The 21,646-nt window shown below is 43.8% G+C and overlaps 1 protein-coding gene across 24 annotated transcripts in view; it reads right to left on the reverse strand.

Annotated features, from left to right (window-relative positions):
* LOC129656594 (carboxyl-terminal PDZ ligand of neuronal nitric oxide synthase protein-like) overlaps nt 1–21,646 on the reverse strand; it is a 358,204-nt gene that overhangs the window by 90,248 nt on the left and 246,310 nt on the right. For 20 of the 24 annotated variants that reach the window (XM_055587269.1, XM_055587260.1, XM_055587264.1 and 17 more), the window contains one exon: nt 10,019–10,092. In XM_055587269.1, coding sequence (XP_055443244.1) covers nt 10,019–10,092 — 74 coding nt within the window. The remainder of the gene's footprint in view (nt 1–10,018; nt 10,093–21,646) is intronic. The other 4 variants (XM_055587261.1, XM_055587259.1, XM_055587281.1 and 1 more) reach the window with 1 other exon arrangement.

The raw sequence follows: 21,646 nt of genomic DNA on the forward strand, positions 1-21,646 counted from the left end.
TGATACAAAAGAAGTTAGGTAGAGATGGATAGGCTGGGCTGCCTCTAGATTCCTGGTTATCAGTGTTCCCAGTTTAGCAGAGGCCCCTCAAGAAACTCACACAATGGGAGGCTGAAGGAGAGAACACTCATCCTTAGACAAAATAATATGGGAAGATGCACACAGTCACCCCTGTCCCTTATAAATTACAAATGAGAAGGACACAAGAGACAGGTATTTAACAAAAGCAAAGAACCGGCTCCAGGTCTGCTCATCACTCCCTCATCCTTCAGGACCCTTCATATTTCAGCACCCCTCCATAATCCAGCGACAATGCAGCGAAGGGAACACAGGCCAGGGTTTCAGTTCAGGACTTGGTTGTGTGAAGGTTTGAAAGAAAGGAGCTCATAAAACAGACCTGTCTGTATCTGGGAGGTCTCCATCTGATCTTGGAGGGTCAACATGGATTTTGGAGAGCCATCTGTAAGAATTCTGAGAGAGCTTTTCAGCTCCACAGAACAACAGAGTAATCAATTACTGTTCAGTCTATCTTCTCTCCTAATTATGTATCTATATATCCTAAACTAGGATAGTAACTAATTCCTTTTCAAAATAACGCTTAAAAAACTATCTTAAATCCCTACCGGATCCTTTCCTTCTCCCTTTATAAAGGTGTTACTATCTCCTCCTTTAAAAACGTAGTTTTTTGTTTGATCTCACAGCTAAGCACCAATTCATCGTACCACGGTTCTCCTTTCTTTCACTGGCAGATTCTGCCCCAGCCTCTCTAATGACAATGCTCCTGTAGAACTCACTACACACTTCATCTCAAACACCAGCCTGTCTTCTGCCTTTACTCTCCCTTCAGAATGGATACCCTTTTCATTCCTCTTCAAGCCTTCCGAAATGTTGCCTAGGATTTTTTTCTACTTCACTGTTGTAATATACTTACTCTAGTAAGAAAATATTAAAGAAGCACTTCTCTAAGCTTCAGCACTTGACTCTCCATGTACTAGAAGATAATTCACTATCTTTTGTCTTCCATTTTTGCTGTCAGCCTAATTATGTTCCTTTGTAGGCAATATTTTTTTCTCCTCCAGATTGTTTTAAGATAGTTATCTTCCACATTCTGTAGTTTCATTACTATAAGACAATAGAGTTTTATTCCTTATTAAAAAAAAAAAAGAATTTTTCTTTACCTTGCTTGTAATTTGATATGCTTCCTGAATCTCAGGATATTCATCATTCCTTAATCATGTCTGGCTTGATCATTTAAAACTCTTGATTGTTCACTAAGTTAAACAAGCTACATGGGGTGCTTGATTTCCCAAGAAATCCCCAAGTATCAGAGAACAGGTTTATCAACCCCTAAGAGAGAATACATTTCATTCACCTTAAAATCTAGTTTTTTGGCATCCTCCAAAATGTCCTGAATTGTGATCTATGAGTTTGAAATGATAACAGCAAAACCAAGAAGGCAACTAAATGAATGTGCTTGTTTTGAGAGGTGTACAGTACTGAGTGGAGCAGCAGATACAAAGGACAGACGCTCAGGAGACAGGCAGTTCGCCGACCTACTAATTATGTGATCATGGAAAACTTCTAATGTCTCTGAAGCTCAGTATCTTCACCTTAAGAATGGGAATGACAGATTCTACCACTCATAGCTGTAAAGACTGAGGAACACATACATCAAACCTCACCTAACTCTAGATTTAAAGGTAGGAACAACGTTTTGTTCACTGCTTGTACCAGTTATCAATTTCTTGCCCTTTCAACACATGCTGTGTGATAATGGGCAGAATTCCTTTATGTATTCACTCCTTTACACTGAGCAGGCTGTTTGAATTTCTCTGTACAATGGAAGGACACTGCAGGAGGAATGGGCTTCTCTTGCTGGTGGTCTGTCCCAGCCACAAGCCCAGAATATAGCTCTTCAGTGAGCTCAGGTTCCCAGTGTGGCTGGGTGAGTCCCACCTACCCATGAAGGTCCTGAACATGCCAAGCCCCCATCCACAGCGACACCCCTACTCCCTCTGTGCGCCCACCTACCAGGTGCACTTCTCATGCACCCGGCCCCTGAGGATTGCTTCCTATTTTCCCAGCAACTGGGGACAAGCTCTGGCAGAGGCAACCCCATGAGCCTCTCTGCCATTCAGATGGTACATCACATCCTGCACCACAAAATGTGAGTACAAATACTCTCCTTCAGCCCTAGAGGACTCTTAGAATTGCTCTTTGCATCTTGAAGGTCCTATTTTGTTATAGCTTAGTAATTCTTCATAATCCTTCTTCTATTTAAAACACTGTGTGAGACCTGTCTCCCAGTTAGACCCAGACTGACAAACCGCTGCTTTCCTCAGGGCCTTGCACAACGACCAGCAACACACATCAGCTCTCCACGCATTCTCTCCTCCCTGCCCCAGTTAGCCTTGAATAATTTACCTGGCTTGCTCAAAATCAAAGCACAGCTCCATGTGGAGGGTCAAAACTAGAATGCGCTTCCTCTAACTTCTAATCATCTCACCAACTGCTTGCATGTTAATTAATGCCATTTCTGGGGAATGACTAGAAATTCTATGGGGGTGGGGGACATACCTGGCTTGATCCTTTATACTCAAAACTGGAGAATTACTTCCAGTCTGGCTCCTGAAAACTTCAGGTTTGATTAATTTACTTCCTCTGGTTTAAAATATATATATATATGTTTACTTGTTTGACAATCTGATCCCTAATATGACGAACATAAATGTCCTAGAGACTTTTAAAATCAAATATGTAAATTCTGTCAATGCCCAATAAATCTTAAAAGGCAGAAGACATCAAGGCAGGGAAAACAGATTCAAAAGCACAGTGACTTCCATAACAGTATAGCCACTCCAGTGCTATTTTTAAGCATTCTTTTTAATGAGTACGCCCTTTAAATCAGAAAAGGTAAAATAGGCATATTACCTAAAGAAGTGAAAACAGAGGAAAAATAAAAACATGAAATCTTCATTTTCCAGGCTTCCCCATTTTATTCAACAGTCTTATCAATGACTTGGATGAAAATATTAAAATTTCACTTAACAGAAAATGAAGAGGGACAGTTAACCTGTTACTAGAACCTGCTGTGATGGTTTATATTGGGTCAATTCAGCAAGGCTACAACTATGTATCTCAGCATTCCCTTCCCTGCAGAACCACAGTTGAGGACTGCTCACAACAGAAATTTGTGGGGATTTAGGAGGTTGAGCAATGGCACCCCACTCCAGTATTCTTGCCTGGAAGATCCCATGGACAGAGGAGCCTGGTAGGCTGCAGTCCATGGGGTCGCTGGGAGTCCAGCACGACTGAGCAACCTCACTTTCACTTTTCACTTTCATACACTGGAGAAGGAAATGGCAACCCACTCCAGTGTTCTTGCCTGGAGAATCCCAGGGACGGGGGAGCCTGGTGGGCTGTCATCTATGGGGTCACACAGGGTCAGACACAACTGAAGCGACTTAGCAGCGGCAGCAGCAGGAGGCTGAGACGAAGTAGCAATAATGCTCTGAATGTCATTACACATTCGAGGCAGGCAAGGATGAACATGGAGGTACTAGTGAGCTGTAATTTGCCCTCACTCTTCAGTGCCCCGTATCTGGCTCTCCTTCATAACTATCAGCCCTGCAAAACCACAGTGAACCGAGGACTGCCATCAGGAGCTGCAACTGCAGACTCAAAGGCAGCAGCCATCAAGGGCCAACAGCCTCCCACAGACATCCGTGCCTGTCCCCGTCACGACTCCACTCTAACACACGAAAGCACCTAGCATCCTGCGTGCTCTGACTTCCAACCCACACCAGGACTGGCTCGTGACCGCCTTGGTCCTTTTTGGACCTTTTACTTCCCGGCTCCTGCCATTATTGTGTAGGTCTAAAATGTCAGTCGCTCAGTCGTGTCTAACTCTTTGAGACCCTAAGGACTGTAGCCCGCAAGGCTCCTCTGTCCATGGACTCTCCAGGCAAGAATACTGGAGAAGGTTGCCATTTCCTTCTCCAGGGGATCTTCCCGACCCTAAATCCTGTAACAAATCCTTCATGCCATAACTGTCATAGTTACCTGCTTCTGGGATTCAGAAGTATCCAAAAGTTCCGAATAATAGGTTCAAATGAAATGCATGTAATTTAACAATAGTGCATGTAAAGTTATGTACTTAGGCTAAAAAATAAAGCAGAAAACTGCAGAAATAAAGAAAGGGTAAAAAAAATCTTGATTGAAAGCAATTACTGTGAATATCCTAAGGATTCTGAACAATTAAATCCACCACAATGTACAACTTAACACAGTTTGTTTAACACATGAATAAAACATATTATGATCTAATTCTTAAAAAACAAATGCAAAACTCTATATCATGAGGATAAAACTATGCCTCTAAATTTACACTAAGACAACATCTGGAACATTAAATTCTAACATATTTTATGAAGAAATATGATGTTTTGAAATTAGGAAGTCTAGAAAAAATATAATGAAGAATGGCTTCAGATACTTTAGGGAAATACGATCAATATATGCATGGCTCCAGAGAAGAGAGCTAGGATAAATGGACAAAAATTACATAAACAAAGACATTTGCCTTCACTGAATGAAGAATGCCATAATAGCAAATACTTTAGAGAAACAGAGCCATCCTGGAATGGAGGGGAAACGAACCAGATGTTCACCGCAGTACTTTAACCTCTTAAAGCTCATGACTGTAAGTTACATGGGGTTCAAGGAGAGGGAGCAGGGAGTTTGTAATTAATGGGTGCAAAGTTTAGAGTTATGAAAACATCTTGGAAGCAGATAGCGATGCTGATTGTACAACACAGTCAATGTAATGAAGGCAACTCATTTGTATACTTAAAAGTGGACAGAATGGCAAACTTTATGTTTATATATATACACACACATATATAGACACACACATATATATATTTCATCACAATTTAAAAAATGATTCTATTATTCTATGTGAGGGATGCAAAAGATTTAATCTGAAACTCTGACTCAATAAAAAACAAAAACTCTATTACTTCATTATTACTTTTCATTACCACAAAGTCATTTCTTTTAACTAGGAAGAGTACATTTTTACCATAAAGGAGTTTTCCTAACGTGAATGCGACGGTAATCAAAGGCATAGCAATTGTGTATTCCTCAACAACGCTACTGAATCCAACCAGAGTTGTTCCTTAAGGGCAGGAAAATAATTATGCCCAAGAAAAAGCTCATTTGTAAATGTTACTATATATTATCATGATAATAAATGTTCTTATTGATGACAAAAAGGGACACACACAGTTTAGACAAATGTCCTCTTTAATCTACCACAGCACATAGATATATACACACATGTACAGAGACTAAAACTTAATTTAATACATGAGGGAAAAAACATAGGAGGGGGGAAAAATAACTAGCAAACTGGAATAGCATTAAGAAAACTTCATTCTTTTGTTCATAAACACAGGCTGCTAAATTTTGATACATCAGCAAGATATCTACAAGACATCTACAACAAAAAAGTCTGCTGTATGGAGGGTTTTTTTTTTTTTTTTTTTTTAAGGTGGGGGTTGGCCAAAGAAAAATTCACTTTAAGATTTGTTTGATGTCTTCTACTCCCCACCAAAACCCATTTTTCTTCTTAAAAAATGAATGGAAAAAGATATACCATACTAATACTAATTGGGAAGAAATCTTTGAAAAGAACAAAGTTGGAAGACTAAGACTATCTGAGTTCAATGATTGTTAAGCTACAGCAATCAAGACACTGTGGTACTGGTATCAAGACAGGCAATTAGATAAATGGAACAGATTAAAGAGTTCTGAAATAAACCACACAGATACAGATAACTGATTTTCAACAAAGGTACCTCAGTGGAGAAAGAACAATCTTTTCAACAAATGAGCCTGGAACAACTGGACATTCATTTGCAGAGCAAAAACAAAACAAAACCGCCCCCGAATTACTTTTGATATATTCCTCACATCACATAAAAATTGATTCAAAATAGATCATATACCTAAACATAAAGTCTAAAATTATAACGCTTCCAGAAGAGAACACAGAAGAAAATCTTTGTGACCTTGAGTTAGCAAAGATTTTTTACAAATGACACCAAAAAGCACAAATGATATAATATGAACTTCTTCAAAAGACACTACTGACATTACGACAACCCAGACTTGAATAAAATATTTGCAAATCATATATCTGATAAAGGACATGACTGCAGCATGAAATTAAAAGACGCTTACTCCTTGGAAGAAAATTTATGACCAACCTGGATAGCACATTCAAAAGCAGAGACATTACTTTGCCAACAAGGGTTCGTCTGGTCAAGGCTATGGTTTTTCCTGTGGTCATGTATGGATGCGAGAGTTGGACTGTGAAGAAGGCTGAGCGCCAAAGAATTGTTGCTTTTGAACTGTGGTGTTGGAGAAGACTCTTGAGAGTCCCTTGGACTGCAAGGAGATCCAACCAGTCCATTCTGAAGGAGATCAGCCCTGGGATTTCTTTGGAGGGAATGATGTTGAAGCCGAAACTCCAGTACTTTGGCCACCTCATGCGAAGAGTTCACTCACTGGAAAAGACTCTGATGCTGGGAGGGATTGGGGGCAGGAGGAGAAGGAGATGACAGAGGATGAGATGGCTGGATGGCATCACTGACTCGATGGACGTGAGCCTGGGTGAACTCCGGGAGTTGGTGATGGACAGGGAGGCCTGGTGTGCTGCGATTCATGGGGTCGCAAAGAGTCGGACATGACTGAGCGACTGAACTGAACTGATTCAAAATTTATCAGGAACCCTCAAAATTCATTAAAAAGAAAGCAAAACACCTAAATTAAAAATGGGCTAAAAGACTGGAACAGATGCTTCACAAAAGATACACAAATGGCACATGTGATGAAAAGATGCTCAACATCGTTACTCACTAGGAAAATGCAAATTAAAACCACAGTGAGATACTACATTAGGCCAATATGCAGGGTAAACCACCGATGATACTAGATGCTGGCAGAGGTGTGAAGGTACTGGTGGTACAATTGCTTAGAAAAAAGTTTGGCAATTTCATAAAAAGTCCAACAGGGACTTCTCTGGCAGTGCAGTGGTTAAGACTCTGTGCTTCCACTGCGGGGGGCGCAGGTTCTATTTCTGGTAGGGGAACTAAGATCCTGGAGAAGGAAATGGCGACCCACTCCAGTACTCTTGCAAGGAGAATCCCATGGACGGAGGAGCCTGGTGGGCTGCAGTCCATGGGGTTGCGAAGAGTTGGACGCAACTGAGAGACTTCGCTTTCACTTTTCACTTTCATGAATTGGAGAAGGAAATGGCAACCCATTCCAGTGTTCTTGCCTGGAGAATCCCAGGGACAGAGGAGCCTGGTGGGCTGCCGTCTATGGGGTCGCACAGGGTCAGACACAACTGATGCAACTTAGCAGCAGCAGCAGCAACTAAGATCCTGCATGCCCCCACAACACAGTCAGTAAATAAATAAAAATAAAGAATGGTGCAGCCAAAAAATAAAGAGACATACCTTAAAAGTCAGTCTGAGATTTACCAACCAAAGAGATAACCACTTAAAATTCACTTTAAAAAGAAGCTCAGCATACACCTAACAAATAATCATTCTACTCCTGGGTATGCACCCAAGAAAGATAAAAACATATCTCTACAGAAAGACTGTATATCAACAGTTGTAGAAGTTTTCACAGTAACAGTCAAAAACCGGAAATCACCGAAATGCGCATTAAATGTGAATGGCTAAGTAAACTGTGCGATACAGTGGGAAGCGCTCAACGTGCTCAGTTGTATCTGACTCTTTGCGGCCTTGTGGACTGCAGCCGCCCAGGCTCCTCTGTCCGTGGAACTTTTCAGGCAAAGATACTGGAGTGGGTTACCATTTCCTACTCTGGGTGATCTTCCCAACCCAGGAATCAAACCTGCATCACCTGCGTCTCCTGCACTGGCAGGTGGATTCTTCACCACTAGCCCCACCTGGGAAGCCCATACAGTGGGAAACAAGTAATAAAAAGGGATAAGCTACTGATGCATGCCGCAGCAAGGAGTTCATCTTAAAATAATTATGCTAAACGGAAGAAGCCAGACCAAGAGAAATCAGGGGTACATGTACCACTGTGTACTATGTACTTTTTATTCTATTTATACAAAACTCAAGAGAACACAAACTCATCTCCAATAACAGAAGGGAGATGAGTAGCTGCCTGGGGACTTTGGGGATGGAGGAAGGGAGACGGGGCAGGGAGGGATGAGAGGGGAAGGATACAACGTGGCACAAGGAGACTTTGGGGGGACATATGCTTAGTATCTTGGCTGAGCTGACAGTGCTAGAAGTCAAATGTAATGTGTCAGAATTTACCCAACAATTCACGTTAAATATGCTCTATGTCTGTATGTCAATTATACCCCAAAAAAGAATAAATAAAAGCAACAGCTTATTTGGGATATGAAACTTTGGGGAAAGTTTCTTCTTTCAAACCAGGAAAAGGCAAGATTAAAGTTCATGCCCAGCACCCACACAGAGGTCACTTTTATATGTATATAATGTATATGTATATAATGCCACTGTAAATAGTAAAACCCAAGAAACTCTTCCTTTTGCAACGTGCAAATGACAAGCTTTGTCCATTCACATCCTTCAAGCCCCATTCTGACGCAACTTGTTTCTTGAAGCCTTTCCTTATCACTTAAGTAGAAAGGGATCATTCCCTCCTGTGAATCGCCATAACACCTAAGTTCATTTTTGGATTATTAATTCAATACATTTATCTATCTACCCATCACACATTTACTAAAAGCCTCATAGAGAACAGACACAGGCTTGGTGCTAGAAATACGAAAGTGAGTTGAACACAGATCTTCACTGATAAGAGCTTCATAGTCTAGTGGTAAAAGATACATTTTTAAGTGGCATAACTCATAACAATTATTTCAACAAACACAAGTACAAAAGAAACACAGAGAATGAAATTCATTTTGTCAGACACACTGTTTTGTACTACAAGGATTTGTTCAGGATTCCATTTCCCTACTTCACTAAAACTTCCTAAGAACAAGGGACTTATTTTAGTCATCTACTAAATTACTTAGCACAGTACCCAGGCTAAGTGTTCTAAATGCGTATATTTGTTTGAATGAATGGAAACTCCATTTCACAGTTATCTACTCTTTAATCTAGATGGCAAGGCCACCATAAATGCTGACTTCTCAGGTGAGTTCCAACCTTAATTCATTTTGTCAACCAAGGCAAGTAATTTGAGAGGAGATAAAATCAGAACTTAAATCTAGAACCCCCAAATCCCAAAGGAATAGCTAATACCCTTTCCCCAGTGGAAAAAAAAAAAAACAGGAAGGAGGATGAGGGGGATAGGGCTTGGTCAGCAGAGACCCAGGACAGAACAATGACACAGGTGAGCGGAGAGCCGGTGTGGGTCCCAGCAGGCCCCGGCTGTGTGAATGTATCCCCATCAGGCACTCCTCTGGCCGGGGCACACATGGATGGCAGTCATCTAATCTCTGTAGGAACACCAGTCTCACCGTGAAAGCAATTTCTATGGACTCTAATTGTGACTTTCGGCTGCCCCAAACGAACACAGCCCCCTTATCCATGCTCAGTTTCTGAAGGGGCAGAAAGGCAGAGCAGATTATCTGTGGAAAATTATAAGCATAGGGTAATGGAAAAATCCACTTCTCTCATTTTGATCAACATACGTACAATCACGAAAGTTCTGTTAAAATATAATGGATACAAAATAAAAAGGTCTCAAGTTACAACTAAAAAAGTTGGATTAAACATCAAGCGGAAACCCTTCATAGTTCCCCTAGTGCAATTATGAGAAGAATTTTCCTCTCTAAAAGATATGGCAGATTTGCTTCTTGTACTTACATTTATAGAAACAACAAGTCTCAGGACGGGGAAGGAGAAATTTATTTTTATTTGTCTGGACATACCACGCCGACAGATGGCTCCAAGAGATGACCGGTGGACCCTGGAGACTGGGCTCTTACCTGTAGATAGGGTCCTGCATCACCAGCATCTTGCTCTCATCCCACGTCCACTCCTTTTTCTGCAATAAAAGAAGCTGTAAATGAATAAGTTAGGCTTGTCCTCAGCTACAGAACCAGGGCACACACTGAGCTACTAATGCTTATGCAAACACATGCATTTGCTTCTGGCCTTGTTCCCTCTAAGAGGCCTGGAGTGGATTGCTCCAAGTGGACAAGTGGAAAATGTCAACTATCGGGTCGGATGTGTCTCCTTCAAGCACTTTAGGAGAGGGTCTCTCAAGGGTGCAGAGAGTAGGCAAGAGCCAAAGGGTCTCAGGGGACCACAGTCTATCTAAATCATACTTTTGTGGAGAAGTAACCAGGAAAAAAGATCATACATCACTCCAGTGGAGCAAGAAAAGCAGGGAGAACGAAAGGACCTGCCACAGAGACTGAATGATGCTGTCAAATCCATGTGCAACGTGGACCCCAGCCTCCCTCCCTTCAGGAGCAGAGGAAAAGGCTGAACGCAAGCCTGGCAAGCTAATTAGTACATTTATAGTCACCCAAAATACGATATTCACCTGGCTGTGAACCTAACCTACTGTGAACACAATGGAGATGGGCCCCTAAGCAGCCGGGGAAGCGGACAGGGACGGGGACAGAGGATGGTAGGGGGAGAGGACTCTAGGGCAATACTGGGGCCCCAGACTCTTGATGAAGTCAGTGGCACCCGCCACGTCGGGGGAAGCAGCCACCTCAAGCCCTCAGGCACACCTGCAGTGCAGGGGCAGAGAATTCTGCTCCACCTTCACCGGCCTTTGTCGGGGCAGCGCGTGCAGGACACCTGGGAGGAACACTCCCAGCTCTCCAGGGAAGAGAACATGGGGAGGGGGGCTCATTACCAGCTCGCAGGGCTGAAGTCCCACACTCTTCCCAGCAGGGGAGTCTGGAGCCCCTTGTTACTCCTGGCAAGGGGAGAGTCTAGGTTGCCATTCACAGTCTGCTGGCCAGGGGTGGGGGGAGCTTTTCTGTTTTCCAGCTGGAAGTTTTCTGCCTTGCTATGCCTCCCCTTCCCTCCTCCGTGGGTTTGAGAGAAAGCAGGCTTTGTTGGGTTCTGTGTCTGTTTCCAGTGTCATATCTGGGTGGCAGGCTTCTTTTGACTCTGAGTCTGGGATATACGAGATGAAAACTAACCTCAGGGAACTCACAACTGTTTCCTTCCTTGCGTCCCCAGCCAGGCTGCCTTTTCTCCACCTTTCGGAATCTTAACGTTTGTTTTACAGATAATGGTCAGAGTTTTCAGCTGTACTTTAGCAGGAAGAATAGAGAAAAATGCACCCATCTGAAAAGTGGAAGTCTGGTTTGTATGTTTTTACAAAACTCCAGATGCCAGGGCTCCAACTCTTTGGAGTCATTCCTATGACAATGAGTGTAAGCTTGTGTGAGGCCAGTAATCTTCAGCTTTAACAAACATTTCAGGTGATTGCGATGTGACCCTAGGGTTGACAGCCATTCTTCGACACCAAAGAAAAGGCATAAAGTGAAATTCCTAATAGGAGAATCTCAGCATACTTCCTCTGGAGTCTTGGGCTTGGCACAGGAGGGTCTCTTGACATTCTCAAGACAGCCAGCTGATGGGGATCCCATTACACTGTCCCTGGCCAGGACCCATTCCTGGTGTTGCTCAATAAACAGCCTCTGTGAACCGAATACTGGGCGGGCTAACAAGTGAGGTTGCTCTGCTCCTGAGGGAATCCAGCTTCAGTGTGCTCACTATCAGGAAAGTCTACTCATTACAGTCCTTGCTATTCTGTTGTCATTTTTCAAAGTTAATAGAAGAGTTAATAACTCAATGCACCAAAAAGCCCATAAAGGTCCGAGAAGCTGCCACACCCCTGCCCCTCTCAGAGGAAAGTAACCTCAAAGAGGGTTCTTTCTGAGTGTGGGTGACTTGGCTTACGCTGTATGCAACTGATGAACCAGCCTTGCTAACCAGCCATGATTGATGGGGCTCAGAATCAGCAGCTGCCTGCACAGGAGCAAGGCCAAGTGTCACAGAGGGGCTGGCCAGACCTGCCCAGCCCTTGAGCTCCGTGACGAGAAGACTCGTGTGTGCACGCAAAGTCTCTTCAGCTGTTTCCGACTCTTTACTGACTGCAGCTTGCCAGGATCCTCTGTCAAAGGATTCTCCAGGCAAGAATACTGGAGTGGGTTGCCATGCCCTCCTCCAGGGGTATCTTCCCGACCCAGAGATCAAACCTGTTGTCTCTTGCATCTCCTGCATTGGTTTCTTTACCACTAATGCCACCTGGGAAGCCTGAGAAGACCCAGTTCCACCCAATCAAATCCTCTCCTTGGAGACTATCAGGTCCTAGATGGAGCCTAGACAGAGCCCCCAGTAATGGCAGGTGTATATCTTTCCTCTCAGGACTGCACCCCTGAGGAAGAGGAAGCATCGTGTGCCCGCCCACATTTCCTCCTAGCCTGCTATAAGCCTCTGCTGAAAGTGATCTGGGCAAGACTCTTCCTTGCAAGTCTAAGGTATGCAACTAACACTTTCATCAAAAGGAAAGAATAATGAGGCAAATAATACAGAATAAATATTTTTCTTTCTCTGGAAGATCTGAAGAGAAGGACTCCCAGGACTCCCAACTCCCAGGGAACCTTATGTTATTTTATTGAGGAATATCAGAAGGGGCCACAGCAGGCAGAAAATACTTTCCTTTTTAAAGTGATATGAGTATCCATATGGAAAATCCTGGCCAAAAAATAAACAAACATCTTTTCACGTATTAATTTTCTTTTTCTGAAAATTCCATTAAAATCCACTTAAGTAAAAGTCATAAAATCCCATTATATTTCCCCTTAAAGGTTTGTAATAATCCTTGCATTACTTGTAGTAATCCTTGGGAAGGGGACCACAGAGGATGAGATAGTTGGATGGCATCACCGACTCAGTGAACATGAGTTTGAACAAGCTCCAGGAGATGGTGAAGGACAGGGAAGCCTGGCATGCTGCAGTTTCATGAGGTCGCAAAGAGTCAGACATGACTGAGCAACTAAACAACTACAGTAGTCCTTGCATGAATACATTCAGTCTATGAAGGGATAAATAAATTATCAAAATAACTCAAAGGGTTTGGAGCATAGACAGGACTCAACAATGTTTCAGTTATTCCAAGAACCTGAGGCAAATATGATTGGAGCATTTTGACCTAGTCTCCTCAATGTCTGGATGATGTTCTAACACCTTGAGAACTAAAGGCTCTCTACTCCTCCCCACACATTGCATATCCTTCCTATTCCATCATCTTTCAAGTAAGACCCAGAGCAGTGCAGTTTCTTGAGCAAGGTGTCCCCATAGTTAATAGCCGCTCAAGACTAGACTCAAGTTCTCCTGAGTTTTTGACCAGTAAGGGTGCTCTGGTACAATTCAGACTCAATGTATTTCTGAATAGCTTAAATCAGAGGGATTGATTCTCCTTTTTGCTCTGAACTTGTTTTAAACATCTCCTCCGTTTTCCAAACATTATAGAGAAAAAAAAACACACACAGAGATCAACCTTCTCCCTCACTTTTCTAATAGTCTTCTAAGGAAAAAATTTTCAGGAAAAAAATATTTTTAAAGAGAGAAAGAAAAGCTAATGACCTACCTTTATGGGATTATAATCAAATTTGGCTTCAACTGTGGAAGAGAGATATATTATTGAATAATAACTAGAGCCAAATTCAGTTTAACTGTCCTCAGAAAACTCAGAGCTCCAAATTATACCTGAAACCACTTCTTTTTTAGTGCTTGGAATTAAGGGCTTTGAGTTCTGGTAGCTTTGGGAGGAAATTTTCAGTTTTGCTACTCTCTGTCCTCAATGAGCTGTGGTCTCCAAAATATGCTAGGAAATGAAGACATTTCATGTTGAAACGAGAGTGGAAAAGGAGGTGGAGGACGGAAGAGAAGAGGAAGAGGGAAGGCGGGGGATGCTGCTCTAGAGCCCGCGGCACCTCCGAATACTTTGGAAGAAAAAGCACCCTGCAAACAGCCCCGGGAGGACTGGCAGGACTGAGCAAGACTGGTCTTCAGGCTGCTTCAACCTGAAGTCCAGGCTCTGGGGGGCCTTACTGGTACCACTGGGAGCGTGAGCAGTAACATCACTGAGGCCACTGAGCAAGGCCCAGGGGACAAGATCTGCCTCCTCACTAGCTCCATAAATACAAAGGAACAGGGATAAAAATGCGAGTGGGCAGAGCATATCGAGCGAAGCATACTGATACCCTAGGGGCAGCTGTCCAGCATTTTGCCACACATTCAGAACTGGGGTATAACTCCTCTCTCCTACTCTTTGTCCCCTCTGTACCTACAAAGGACACTGTGGCACTGTTGAGCCTTTTAAGAGAACTCTGATTTAATTTATTAGCCCATCCCTCTCTACGCCTTTCCCCACCCCAGCAGTCTCCCCTTCCCTACTTTTTTTCTTCTTTTTTAAAAAATGTATTCCACACTCCAAGGTAATTAAAAAGTCATGAGATAGAGCAGCTTAACTTGAAGGAAGGGTCTGCTTTACATACTGGCTAATAAAAATTTTCTAGAGAAAGGAAGATTCTGTCACATAAATGTGCCCCACAGACCTCCAATTACAGGAAGTGTAACTAACCCAGGGCCCCCAGGTGCGGCATTCGAAATCCATCATTACGTACACGCAGGGGCCCCACTCCCAGACAATGATCAATGTGCGGGGATTCTGAGCGGGCCTGTCCTCAGAGACACAGGGATCCCCCTGACAGACGATCAGAACCCTCTGGCGGCCCTGCCAAACCTTCCTCGGACCACACTGGAGCCAAAGAGACTTTCTTTCACCCAGCCTGTCGTCCTTCCTTCCTTCCTTCCTTCCGCTCTCCTTCAGTTGGAGTCAGCCCCACACTGAAGCCTGACAGCTATGCCAGCCTTGCCTCCACACTTTCTCCCACGGGCATGTAATCCTGTCTTGGCATTTAATTGTTGGAGGACCTAGAATAACACAAAGTGAGAAAGTAAAAAAGGAAAGATACAGGAAAGTCATATTTAGCTGCTTCATTTTTTCATTCTTACCAGAAATTTCCCAGTTGATATGGAAGAAAAGTATTTTCTTCCACTTACGAACTTTATATACTGCTTCCCTTATACTATCAAAATTGACCTCAACTTTCAAGACAAACAATGAGGCTCAGGAAGATAACTTACTCCCCTGCAAGACCACCTAGTCCAGTGGCAATTAAAGCCCAACTTGTCTACCTCTAGACTCCACATCTCTTTGCTACTCCACGTGATGGAACGAACCAAAGGTTTTCACGCTCCAGTGTCAGGAAGCATTTCACTTTCAACAGAGAGACAGGGTAATGGGCTTGCAGTGCATGCTTTTATAAGACCACTGGATGAGGCAAGCACATCCTTAACTACAGATTCTTTTCTTTCCTTTATCTAATGAGTGTAAATATCCAGTCCTCCATGAAAAGTTACAGCCATTCTGTTATTCCAAAATTCCCTGGCAGGGAATGAAGCCTGGTTCAGAGGTAGTCTGCCTGAAATAGTGCCAAGAACAGAAAACAGAGTCAAGGATATGGAACCCAGAAATGGATATGGCATCTTTGGAGGCCTTCCCTAGGAACCCAGAGGTGGAGGAAAACTCTGTACTTCCATTTATTTCCTATCCCTACTGGAAATTATCAGGAAGCACACCACAAAATCTGTCACCCTTATTAATGTTCTTGAAAGCAATGGTGACTTCTTAAACAATTAAAATAAAAAAAAATAAAAAAAAAAACAACCACCTTGCAAAGGCCAAAGTAACTCAGCTTGGCAAGTTCCCCACACCTCCAGACAGAATGGGATTAGTCTGAAAACACAGCTACCACCCATCTTAAGATATAACCCATACAGATATAAAAAACACAATTCAAAACTGAGGCACTAATAAGCTCTCACACGATGCACAAAATTCCTAACATGCCTGTGTTAAAACTATCAAAAACCATGGTAGAAAGAAGACTGGATTCGGTTTAGTCCCGGCTCTGTGACTGCCCGGGTGACCTCAGGACCATTTCTGGGCTTCTCCTGTCCTCTGTTGGGGGATCAGACTAGAGCACTTCTAAAGACCATTCTCCCAAATTCTGGATCTATAATTCTAAGCTGTGTGTTTTCATAGGAACGAACAGTACTCTTGAAGCCGGAAACTAGTTTCCTTGCAATGTGACATCCCAGTGACAGGGTACAGGTTAGAAGTCAAAGACACTGGATTAATTAATTAGGCATCTCCTATAGAGCAGTTTTTCTGTAAAGGAGTCTCAGGAGATTAGTTCACACACAGCAACATGATGGCAGGAAGAACCCACTTGGCATCTGAACAAGACAGACCTGGCTCAAACCCCAACTTCAATGGGACTTGAGGTCTTGGGCAAGTCACTCAATCTTCTTTTGCAAACCAAACCTAAAAGTGGTACCTAGCTCACAGGATGGCTATGCAGACCTGATGAGTATACACTGCATCACACAAAGCCTAGCAAGCGGCAGGGGCTACATTTCAGTGTTAGCTATTATTGCTAGATGCACTTGTGATCATGTTAGTGTGTAATAACAACAGAAGGCTCCTGCTGGTCTTCTGCCTTCCCAAACAGATAAAATAGAACCAGAGAGAACATACGGTCCTTGCCCTTAATGGCTCAGAGCCTATGGGGGAAAGACACAAGTAACTAAAATGCAATGCTATAGGAGCTGTGATAGACCAAAGTGTGCCTATAGCTAATTTTGCTGGAAAGGGTCCATATCTAATACCCCGGTGTATCCTACCCAGTTCCTTTAGGCACAATAAATATCTGTTAATGAGAACAGCAGAACCTTTCTAAAACAATGCTTTAGGGGATTCCAATACACTAATTGGTGTGTATTAAAAAAAAAAATACAGGAAACAGAGGCCCTTTAGTCCTTTTGTAGAAAAATCCTTTGGATGAAGTTCAAGACTAATCTTCCTTATTCAGAAGTCCACTCCCTAGCCAATGGTGCCATAGGCTGATGCCAGTACTATAATAAATAATCATTATCACATACACAGAAAAGATCATTATTTGGGCCTTGCTGGGAGTTAAAGATAATGTACTGACTGAGAAACAACACAGCAAAGCCAATTATCTTTGTAGCTGGGTTTATACCACAAATACAACCTAAGTTTCATAAGAGAACTTGAGACTCATTATCCGTTGGTGCCAGTTAAGGACAACAGCATTTTAGGCACATTCATGTAAGCAAAAACATGTTTTCGTTTTTCTTCACATCACAATAAGAGATGATCCCAATATATTTGGCTACTGTCTGTATTAGAATAAAGCACCTGATGATCAGTCATTGAAGAAGTCCTGCTCATAATATAACGAAGTTAGCAATTTCCACTGAGGCCTCTCTGTGCTTAGGAAGGCTCTTATCCGTGTTTTTTCAAATGGGAAGACTGATTGAATGAGAAAGAGGGAGAAGAATGTGACAGCCAAGAGTAGCAAATAAGACTTCATTTGATCCAATTGCTAAGTACTTAATTCTTCCCTATTTAATGACACCCTCATACACAAATCATACTCACTCACCCAAGTAGCCAACTGCCACGATCACTGGGAACACACTGCATGCACCAGGCGTCCAAGTCAGTGCGGAGCTTACAGAGATGGCCCCTGATCTTAAACACTCTCTGCAGAGCAGGGAGTCCCGGTAAACACTCTTCTCCCCCAGCCGGGAGGGAGCCATACCATCATTCAACAGTCTTGGACAGGCTGTGGACAGAGCAGCGGCTTGGAGGCTGCCTGGGGAAGTTCTTGACCTCTGAGGTCCCCATCCTGCCCTGGAAGTTCAGGAGACGGAAACTTTCTACACAAACCTATTTGGTCTCTGGGATCTGCTTTCTTTGTAGCATAAAAGGTTCTCAAAAGCCTGAAGAAGCACAGGTGAAGTATATATACACACACACGCAAGCCCCTAAACGCATCATTCCAGAGTTGGTACAGAGTAACTGAGCTGAGTAAAGTGATCGCCTAATCCAACTCATTTAAAATGACTTGCTTAGAACCACCCAGCCAGGAAGGTAAGAGTTGGGACTAGAACCTAGGTCTTCTCCTCTCAGCTGAGGGCTCCTTCCAACGTGCTACGTTGACCTAGTAAAAAGCAACATGCTCTTAGCAGGAGGAGGGGACCATTTCAACATTTTTATTGACTAGTTAACAGCACAAGCACAGTGAGGCTACACCATGCAGAGCCTACGGCTGAATATCAGCCATGACTCTTTCCACACTTACAGCTACCTGGCAAGAGCTCCAGTCCTGAGCACCGAAATGTGCTGACTGTTCCATTCCTTGGAGAGAAGCGCGGCATGTCTACACATGCCCCTCTCTATTCTACAAACAGAGACAGAGACACACACACACACACACACACACACGGTGTCAGCATACTCACATACCAGAGGACAGTCACATGGGAATAAGATGACAAAAAAGGCTGATTGCTATTAATGTGCATTCATCTGTCAGAACCAGTGTAAAATGAACCCTGTGATTAAAGGCCTTATCCAAATCACAACCACGCCGGGCGAGGGTGGAGAGAACAAAATGGGAGGGGCCCCCCTTTCCCAGGCCTGGCATCAGAAGAATCACGTTGAGGAAAGACCTGTTCTGGGCCACTGGAGGGGGAGCCCACACTAGAGGTTACCGGGCAGAGAGTTTCAAAGTGAGTCACGGGGTCCCGGGACTCCAAGACACTTCTCCAGCTCGGTTTTCGTGTACTCGGTGGAAGGAGGCTGGCTTCTCTGCCAGGCGACTGCCTCACACAGCTGTCCTTGCCCGGCGTGTCACCTCGGGCAGAAAGCTTAGACTCTCGAGCCTCTGTTTCTTCACATGCAGGATAAGCATGGCACCACGTTTGGTCCATGATACACAAGGGACAGGTGAGGTGGGAAACGAGATTGTCCTCTAAGGGCAGAACCACGAAGTCAGCCCATACGGATCAGCTCGGACGTATACTAAGTTACTGAAAGGCACAGAATAGGCCCCAGGACAGCAGGCCCGGAAATGCATCATAGCTGCAGGTAAATAGAGATTACCTGAGGCAGGAATGCGTGTTCATTGCAGAGGCGGGGGGATGCCAAGACACTCAGCCACAGAAGCACACAAGTTCTGAGTCGCGAAGGCAAAGCCTGGACAGTCTGTACCCAACAAGGCCACTCTGAACATCCGGCTTACTGTGGAGCCAGAGGCCAGGAAACATGCCTGTCACGCAGTCAGCTGACTTGCTCCATTTCCGTGCTCATGGAGCAACCCTTGAGTAACATGTCTTCTCACATCGCATGCCTCTGACAGAAGAATGTGCTCGATAGGCTCGCATGAGTGCCTGGTCTGGAGCACTGGACCATGTCTCAAACTGAACAAAGGACCTGATTTCTGGTTTATACGGCGGCCTCTTTTGAGCTTTGTCAGTGTGAGTTAGTGTCCTAAGGTCCATAATTTCAAATCCTATGAGTCTGAGTTTCAGACTCTGAAAGGCTGACACATCAGCCGCTGGTGAGGGAGCAGTTTAGTGAGGAAACTGCGTGGCGAGTTCCCTGAAGGGACGAGGTGCCATGAATGCTGACCAAGTGAGATGTCCAGGTGACTTTCATGAAGGACTGTGGGGAGATGGGACGATAATGGGTGTGAAAGCATCTTGCAGCCTGGAGCGTGTCCACAAATCACAACTACCATTTTATCAGTTGGTACATGAGAGCACCAACTCATGAGTCGCCCCTCACGTGAAGGGTGGAGAAAAGCTATCTGACAACACAGGATGAAAGCCAACCTGGGGCTCAGCCTGGCTGGCTGAATCACGAGCTTGGGTGCATTGACCCATTTTTCCTCTGAGGATCTCTCTTGCTTTTCGATTCACGTTGGTCATCATCTGTAATTTCTTTAACAGGGGCACAGGGATCCCACTGACCTGATAGGCCTCACTTATTCCAGTAACTCTCCTTCTCAAGAACCCAAGAGGACAATCAATATTCTAAAGACTGTCTCATGGCTAACTGCTGTGTGCACATATGTGAGGTGGAAGGAAGGGGCAGAAAAGATCCCCAGGGTAAGAATACGATGGGGACTATTGTCCCCACAGTGGAAGTTTATAAAGTCAGGGATATTTAATAAGCTATTACAAATTCCCTGCTAAGTCATTTTAATTGTGTCAGACCCTGTGCGATCCCATAGACAGCAGCCCACCAGGCTCCCCCGTCCCTGGGATTCTCCAGGCAAGAACACTGGAGTGGGTTGCCATTTCCTTCTCCAATGCATGAAAGTGAAAAGTGAAAGTGAAGACACTCAGTCGTGTCCGACTCTTAGTGACCCCAGGGACTGCAGCACCAGGCTCCTCCCTTCATGGAATTTTCCAGGCAAGAGTACTGGAATGGGGTGCCATTGCCTTCTCTACAAATTCCCTACTACTTGTAAATTTTTAAGGAGTTAATTCTTTATAAACAGTATATCATCTTCTATTTTCTTCCTATAAACTTCCAATCTCACAGCCATAAAACACTTTCTAGAATCACCCCTGGAGATATTTAGGAAGCATAAGAGAACGAGTTTGAGTTTTATATGTGGGAGAGCTTTGCAAATGTCCAACTGTCCAGAGGAAAAAATGGGCTGCCTTAAGAAGCGGTAGAATCCTCCTCACTGGAGAGGTCCAGTCATATATTGGGGAATGTCTTTTGTGAGGAGGACAGAGATTTAAATCCTTGGATTGGTAAGACGACTACAACTTGAATATCTACTCCCTGACTTTCCTACTTCCGTGTATTTATCTGTTAATACCTCTACGTATTAGGTACCTACTACTCTGTATTAGTATTTGTGTTTACCTTCCATAACGCCCAGACTCAGGGTCTGCCTTGAGTCCCATTTGAATTAAGAGCAATAGAGAAAAGTGAAAGTGTTACTTGCTCAGTCGTGTCCAACTCTGTAACTCTATGGACTGTAGCCCTAGGCTCCTCTGTCCATGGAATTCTCCAGGCAAGAATAAGTAAGTTATTAAGAGTAAGTTGCCATGTCCTTCTCCAGGGGATCTTCCCAACCCAGGGATCAAACCCAGGTTTCCTGCATTGCAGGCAGCTTCTTTACCATTTGAGCTTCCCAGGAAGCCCTGAGAGTAATAGAGGCGTGGAACCAAAGGCAGCTCAAGATGTCTATACATTAGTATGGATGCTGCCACATCAATGAGTATAAAACAAAGGCCCCAGCAGAGTCTAGAAACAGGAAAAATAAAGTGCTTCTCCTCACACATTGTCCATCAACCAAGCCCTTTTCCATTTCTTTCTGGAAACACATACACTCTCCCCTCTGACTATTATGCAAATCTAGCCTTTCCCAGAACATCATTCTCCCATAGCACATAAAACGGACACAAAACAGCCCAGTGTTTAAACAACATGCACTCACTTGCTTGCCTCTCCCCAACTCAGAGGATGGCCCATCACACGGACCAATACCTTCGTCCCATCGGGGTCACACCCCAGCCTTCCTGCACTCTGAACAGTAGCTGTGCTGGGTCTTGAGGGACTACTTAGGACGGGACAACTGCTTAGGAAGGCTCCTCTCATCTCCTCCCCCACTGAACCCTGC

This window comes from Bubalus kerabau, chromosome 6 (genome assembly GCF_029407905.1).
Source record: "Bubalus kerabau isolate K-KA32 ecotype Philippines breed swamp buffalo chromosome 6, PCC_UOA_SB_1v2, whole genome shotgun sequence".
NCBI classification, from domain to species: domain Eukaryota; kingdom Metazoa; phylum Chordata; class Mammalia; order Artiodactyla; family Bovidae; genus Bubalus; species Bubalus kerabau.